Source organism: Durio zibethinus, unplaced genomic scaffold, assembly GCF_047325235.1.
Source record: "Durio zibethinus cultivar Kanyao isolate XHJ-2024 unplaced genomic scaffold, ASM4732523v1 HiC_scaffold_1, whole genome shotgun sequence".
NCBI lineage: Eukaryota > Viridiplantae > Streptophyta > Magnoliopsida > Malvales > Malvaceae > Durio > Durio zibethinus.
Genome location: NW_028323042.1, coordinates 965811 through 973470, shown reverse-complemented (window position 1 = coordinate 973470; position 7660 = coordinate 965811). Strand labels below are relative to the sequence as shown.

The 7660-nt window shown below is 33.2% G+C and overlaps 1 protein-coding gene across 1 annotated transcript; it reads right to left on the bottom strand.

The window, feature by feature from the left end:
- Positions 1 to 2595: 2595 nt before the first annotated feature.
- LOC149506168 (NAD(P)H-quinone oxidoreductase subunit H, chloroplastic) lies at positions 2596 to 7244 on the bottom strand. Its single transcript, XM_089757885.1, has 2 exons — positions 5093 to 7244; positions 2596 to 3972 (listed from the first exon to the last, which is right to left on the bottom strand). Exon 1 carries the CDS (start codon positions 6826 to 6828, stop codon positions 5647 to 5649), a length of 1182 nt encoding a protein of 393 aa, XP_089614011.1. The 5' UTR covers positions 6829 to 7244; the 3' UTR covers positions 2596 to 3972; positions 5093 to 5646.
- Between the last annotated feature and the right edge of the window lie 416 nt (positions 7245 to 7660).

The following is a 7660-nucleotide window of genomic DNA, read 5'->3' as shown; positions in this document are numbered from 1 at the left end:
ATACAAGTACTGTAATGTGCCTCCCCATGGGTGTCTGGTAACCACGTATGTAAGGGTATAATCGGCGATTTGACAGCAAAAGCAATAAGAAATCCAATATAGAATATGATTTCCAGTGCGACAGGATACGATTGATTAGCTAATGTTTCAAAATTTAATGTTGGTTCATTAGAACCGTATAAACCGATACCCAAAACTCCTATTAATAAAAAAATGGAACCCCCCGCAGTGTACAAAATAAATTTTGTAGCCGAGTACAGACGTTTCTTTCCCCCCCACATGGATAGAAGTAGATAAACGGGAATTAATTCGAACTCCCACATGATGAAAAAAAGTAAAAGGTCTCGAGAAGAAAATGATCCTATTTGACCACTGTACATTGCTAGCATCAAGAAATGGAATAATCGCGAATCTCGAGTAACTGGCCAAGCCGCCAAAGTAGCTAAAGTAGTGATAAATCCTGTCAGTAAAATGGGCCCTATAGAAAGTCCATCTATTCCCAATCTCCAGTAAAAATCAAAAAAATTTATCCATTTATAATCTTCCTCCAGCTGGATTAATGGATCGTCCAATCGGAAATGATAACAAAATGCATAGGTTGTTAGAAGGAGTTCAAATATGCATATACACATAGTATACCACTTAATTAGCTTATTTCCTCTATGAGGAAGAAAGAAAATTAAAGAACCTGCAGATATTGGTAAAACTACAATTATTGTTAACCAAGGAAAATAATTCGTGGTAAAGACAAGATGCACTTGGACCAGAAAAACCCGTGCTCAAAAAAGATTTTTTTTGAGCACGGGTTTTTTCAGTAAAAAAAAAATAAAATGGATTCAAAATGTATTCAAGTGGGGTTTTCGGGAACGTATCAATAAGCTAGACCCATACTTCGAGTTGTTTCATGCCATAAATAAACTCGAACGCTCAAGAAATCTGTTGGACAAGCGGATTCACATCTCTTACAACCAACACAGTCTTCTGTTCTTGGAGCGGAAGCAATTTGCTTAGCTTTACATCCATCCCAAGGTATCATTTCTAACACATCGGTGGGGCAGGCTCGGACACATTGAGTACACCCTATACATGTATCATAAATTTTTACTGAATGTGACATGGGATCTATAATTTTTTGAACATCATAAAATTTCAATCTAGTAAACTTGTAAATGAATCATTATAGTTAAACACCAGATGAATCAACGATTTACCAGAAATTTTCTAATCAATTTCCTTCGGGATCAACTCATAAGAAAGGACCAAGATACTTTGATTTCTTACGTTTTCGAAAACATGATGTAGATTCCAACATATTGGACATGCTAATTCAAATTGGTGAATCTTATAATTTAATATTATTAATATTACTTATTCAACAAAGTTGATTGATTGATACGCGTTGATTTTCTGTTACGATAAATTGAGGAAACAATAGCTGATCCAATAGCTGCTTCAGCGGCTGCAATAGCTATAACAAAAATTGATAAAATATTTCCTTTTAATTGCCGACTATCAAAAAAATCAGAAAATGTTACAAAATTTATATTAACCGCATTCAGTATAAGTTCAAGACACATAAGGGCCCGAACCATATTTCGACTCGTGATCAATCCATAAATACCGATAGAAAATAAATAGGCACTCAAAACAAGTATATGTTCGAGCATCATTGACCAACTCCTTATCAATTTCGATTCATTTTAATATGAACAATAATTCAACGGATTTGATTGACTAGAATAGAATATAACAAAAAGAATATATTGGAAATATCTCGAATAAACGAATTTCTATTTTATATTTTATACACGAACAAGAATTCAAGGAAAATAGATGCGATAAGACAGAAAAAAGTTTAATTTGGATTGCTTGCTATTCCTAGTTAGAAAGATTTATTACTGACGAGCCACAGCAATTGCACCTATCAAAGCAACTAAAAGAATTAGTGAAATGAATTCAAATGGAAGAAAAAAATCTGTTGCTAAATGAATTCCAATTTGTTGACTATTACTTATCAAATCTTGTTCTATAATTTGGTTTGATCTTGTAGTCCAAATAATCCCGTACCATGATGTATCTAATATAGTAGTAATTAGCGAAACAAGAATACTTGTACAAATCAACGAAGTAAGGCCATTCCCAATGGTCCACAGATTAAAATTTTTATAATATTCTGAACCATTCATGAACATCACAGCAAATAGGATTAAAACATTTATGGCTCCCACATAAATAAGAAGCTGGGCAGCAGCTACAAAATGAGAATTTGAGAGAATATAGAATAAGGATATACAAACAAGAACCAATCCCAATGAAAAGGCAGAAAAAATTGGATTGGTAAGTAATACCACTCCCAGGCCCCCTAATATAAGACCCGATCCCAGAAAAACTAAAAGAAAATCGTGTATTGGTCCAGGCAAATCCATTATATGTAAAATAAGAGATAAATAAATCGAAATGCTTTTCATGATCTTATTGACCCGACCAGGAATTTTTTTTTTATGATACGTTCCTAATTGAATAAAATCCTAATCTATTAGGTGTGAATTGATCTAAGTACAATTATTGTTTCGTTTTTAATTCTTTTTTTTTGTTCGGTTCGAAAGGGTATTTTGTTTTTTGAAACTATATATTTCGAAATAATTACGAATATATTAATAGATTTTCAAGAAAAATGAATTCGAAATTCTTATCAACCAGTTAATTTGTAATTGAATTTTTATTTATTGACCAAACAAAGAGTAAAGGCCTCATTCTTTTAAGTCAAACCAAATATTCTTTTAACTTAAACCAAAACGGAACCTTAAAAGAATTGGAAATTTCTCTTTAATAGAATAGGAGGTTTACTTACTCAGTTTTTCTTTGAGGCGAATTCAAAATTGTTCGAATTGTATAATCGTCAATTACTGACATTGGTAAACGGCCCAAAGCAATTTGATTATAATTCAATTCGTGACGGTCGTAAGTAGAAAGTTCATATTCTTCAGTCATTGATAAACAATTTGTTGGACAATACTCAACGCAGTTACCACAAAATATACAAATTCCGAAATCAATACTGTAATTAAGCAATCGTTTTTTTCTAATATCCGTTTCAAATTTCCAATCAACAACAGGCAGATCTATAGGGCATACACGAACACATACTTCACAAGCAATGCATTTATCAAATTCAAAATGGATTCGCCCACGGAAACGCTCTGATGCGATTAATTTTTCATAAGGGTATTGAATAGTTACAGGTAAACGATTTGCGTGGGATAAGGTAATCATGAAACCTTGACCAATGTACCTTGCTGCTCGGACTGTTTGGTGGCCATAATTCATGAACCCAGTTACCATAGGGAACATATCGTGAATATCTATGAATAATTTTATGTTTGTTTCTTTCTCTTGTTTGAACCAAGTCATGAATCTCGTATTCTTTTTTTCTTTACAGTGAAAGAAGTTGGAAAGAAGTTGTTAATAATAGATTACCGAGAGAAATGGGTAAAAGAAATTTCCATCCAAGATTTAATAATTGGTCCATTCTTAACCTAGGTAAAGTCCATCTTGTTGCGATAGAAATAAACAAAAACAAATAAGTTTTAGCTAATGTAATAAAGATACCAATTGTCGTTCCAAAGATTCCATTCATTTTATTTATTTCAAATAGCTCAGGGACGAATACGTACGGAATGGAAATATTCCAACCCCCCAAGTAAAGAACTGTTACAAATAAGGAAGAAAGTAATAGATTTAGATAGGAAGCAACATAAAATAAACCAAATTTGATACCCGAATATTCGGTTTGATACCCTGCTACTAATTCTTCCTCGGCTTCTGGTAAATCAAAAGGTAATCTCTCACATTCTGCTAGAGAAGAAATTAGAAAAACGATAAACCCTATTGGCTGACGCCACAAATTCCATCCCCAAACCCCATATTTTGATTGCGCCTCAACTATATCAACTGTACTTGAGCTGTTAGATAATTATAGTCGATGATAACATCACTGTTCCCATCGCTAGTCCAAAACCGTACATGAGGTTTTCAACTCATACGGCTCCTCGTGGGTCACAAATAAATTTAAGGACCGAATCAGTATTATTTCTCTTCGTATGGTTGTAGAATAGATAGAGAAAAAATGGATTGGAAGGTCCAAAATTATACCAATGGAATTCTGTCTGCTATATTATGAAGAATAAAAAAAGTGCTTCTGAATTGATCTCGCCCGTTACTAATTTCAATTTTTATTTGTTGAGTAATAACTTAAGCCTTCAATAAAATACTTCTTGTAGAAATATCAATAGATATTTCAACCCATTGTTTTCGATTACGAAAAAAATTAAATATTACATTAGCTCATAAATCATGACACAGATTATATCTCTCTATATATATGAAAGAAAGAATAAAAAAAAAAAAAATATTTATTTTTTATTCTTTCTTTTTCGTTCCTATTCTTCTTTCTGATCTGAGAAAATTACGAATGGGGGCTTAAACTAAAAAATAGTAAAGGATTATTTCGTTCCTGATAGTCATTACTTTAATCGGTGGATAGGAGCATACTCTGGACCGGAATCGTGGGTAGTACTGCCTACTCATTTCTACTAATTTAAAGCCCCAATTAGTATTCTTTTTATGTTATCCAGAAATATCCTTTTTATATAATTTACATAATCTCCATTACTAATCCTTTGTGTATTTTGGTGTTCCTAACCATCCACTCATTTTTTTGTTCAATCCCCCGTTTGGTTTGGCAATACATGTATGGGAATCTATACAAAGGATAGCCAAAACTCTATACGGTTGATCTTTTGAGCCCGCTTCAAGCTAGATTGACTAATCAACCCGTCTTGGGGTAAAGACTTCTTCCACTTATGTTTTCTTCCACTTAACTCTTGTACATAGGAAATGAGATTAAATTTTTTTTTGTTTAATTTACTGCGAATTTATAAGCTGCTTTCTTTCACTCATATATAACTATCTAATTTAGTTTATCAACCTGAAGGATAATAAAATAACGAAGATATCTATTCAATCCATTCAGCTTATTTTATAGAACGAAAGGAATAGGGAAAAGAAAAGTTTATATTTCAACGAATCGCACGTAGAGATATTGATAAAACACATAGAGTTAATGGTATTTCATAACTAATCGATTGAGCAGCAGCTCGCAGACCACCTAAAAAGGAATATTTATTATTTGATCCGTATCCTGACATAAGAAGTCCAACAGGAGCAATACTTGAAATGGCAATCCATAAAAAAATACCGATATTGAGATCGGCTAAAATAAGGCGAGAGCTAAAAGGAATTACTGAAAAACTTAGTAAAATGGATATGACTGCTATAGACGGTCCAATACGGAATAAACGAGTATTTCCTCTAGATGGAAGAATATTCTCTTTGAAAAGCAGTTTTGTTCCATCTGCTAGAGCTTGAAGAATTCCCAAAGGGCCGGCGTATTCAGGCCCAATACGTTGTTGTATTCCTGCAGATATTTCTCTTTCTAACCATACAATTACTAGTACACCTATTGTGATTCCCAATACAAGAGTCAAAATAGGGACAAACATCCATATGATCCCATAGACCTCTTTTAAGGATTCCAATCTGTAAAAGGAATTGATATCTTCTACTTCTGTTGTATAAATTATCATTTCAACGATCAACTTCTCCCATAATGATATCTATGCTACCTAGTATCGTCATAATATCAGCCAATTTCATTCTTTTAACTAACTGAGGAAGAATTTGCAAATTGATAAAACCCGGCGGGCGAATTTTCCATCTCCAAGGAAAACCACTTTGATCTCCTATCAGAAAAATTCCTAATTCTCCCTTTGGGGCTTCCATTCTCGCATAAAGTTCTTGTCTCGGTAATTCAAATGTAGGAGAAGGTTTTTTACTAATGAATCGATATTCAAAATCATTCCATTCTGGATCCCTTTCTCGATCAAAACATCGGATTTCTAAATTCTCATAGGGACCCCCCGGAATTCCTTCCAGGGCCTGTTGAATTATTTTTATGGATTCCGTCATTTCACTGATTCGGACTAAATAACGAGCTAATGAATCTCCTTCTTTTTGCCACTGGATTTCCCAATCAAATTCGTCGTAACACTCATAATGATCAACTTTACGAAGATCCCATTTGATTCCAGAGGCTCGTAGCATTGGGCCGGATAGACCCCAATTTATTGCTTCTTCTCCACCAATAACCCCTACCCCTTCAACTCGTTCTAAAAAAATAGGATTTCGCGTAATAAGTTTTTGATATTCAACAATTCCTGTTAAAAAATAATCACAGAAATCCAAACATTTATCTATCCAGCCATAGGGTAGATCGGCCGCTACTCCTCCGATACGAAAATAATTATGCATCATTCTCATACCGGTGGCAGCTTCGAATAGATCATATACTAATTCTCTTTCTCTGAAAATATAGAAAAAGGGGGTCTGTGCACCAATATCGGCCATAAAAGGTCCAAGCCATAATAGATGAGAAGCTATACGACTCAACTCCAACATAATTACTCTGATATAGCTGGCTCTTTTAGGGACTTGAATATTGCCCAATTGTTCTGGTCCATTTACGGTTATTGCTTCCGTGAACATAGTGGCTAAATAATCCCAACGTGTTACATAAGGCAAATATTGTATAATTGTTCGGTTTTCCGCAATTTTTTCCATTCCTCTGTGTAAATAACCTAATATTGGTTCACAGTCAACAACATCTTCACCATCTAGAGTAACGATGAGACGAAGAACACCGTGCATTGATGGGTGGTGAGGTCCCATATTGACTATCATAAGGTCTTTTTCTGTAGCTGATAGATTCATAAGTTTTTCCTCGATTCATTCTTACATGAATTGTTGAAAACGAAAAGAAGTACATCAAAATGAAAAATATAATAAATCGACTAATTCAATCAAATTAACGATTTTTTGATTCCCGAATATCCAACTCACTAATTAATTCTTTATAACGTATGTTATTTTTCTTTGATAAATAAGACAGAAGCCGTTGACGTTTTCCTAGAATTTTACGTAGACCTCTCTGAGATAAATAGTCTTTTTTGTGCAATTCCAAATGTGAAGTAAGTCTTCGTATCTTATTGGTGAAACTGACTATTTGAAATTCAACGGACCCCTTGTTTTCTTCTTTTTTTTCTTGAAAAATAACTGAGATGAATGAATTTTTTACCATAAAACAAAAATTTCTCTCCCCCTTTTTTTGAATGTGAATTTTACTGATCAGTAATAATAATAATACCATTCATTTTAATATGCACAATGATTTTAAGTTCGTTATGAACTTTATAATTTTTTCAAATAAAATTAATCAATCCGGTTTTCAATCATAATATATGGAAAAATGTACCATTGACGAATTTTCAAACGCGGATACATATGTATCCTTACCATACTGAAACGACTGCCATTATTACTATTAAACCAATAGCGATTCATACAAGCTAAATCTTCTAATCGATAATTGGGCCAAAGAAAGAACTTTAATTTAATTAGTTTCTTTTTATCACTATCAAGATGTTTGTTTTTATTCAAAACTTGACCACAGTTTTTTACATTATTTAAAAATACTGGATTTCTATGCATACCATTTTTATCCCTTGAATTGAAAGAAATTCGAATTCGCAATTCTCTCCGGTGG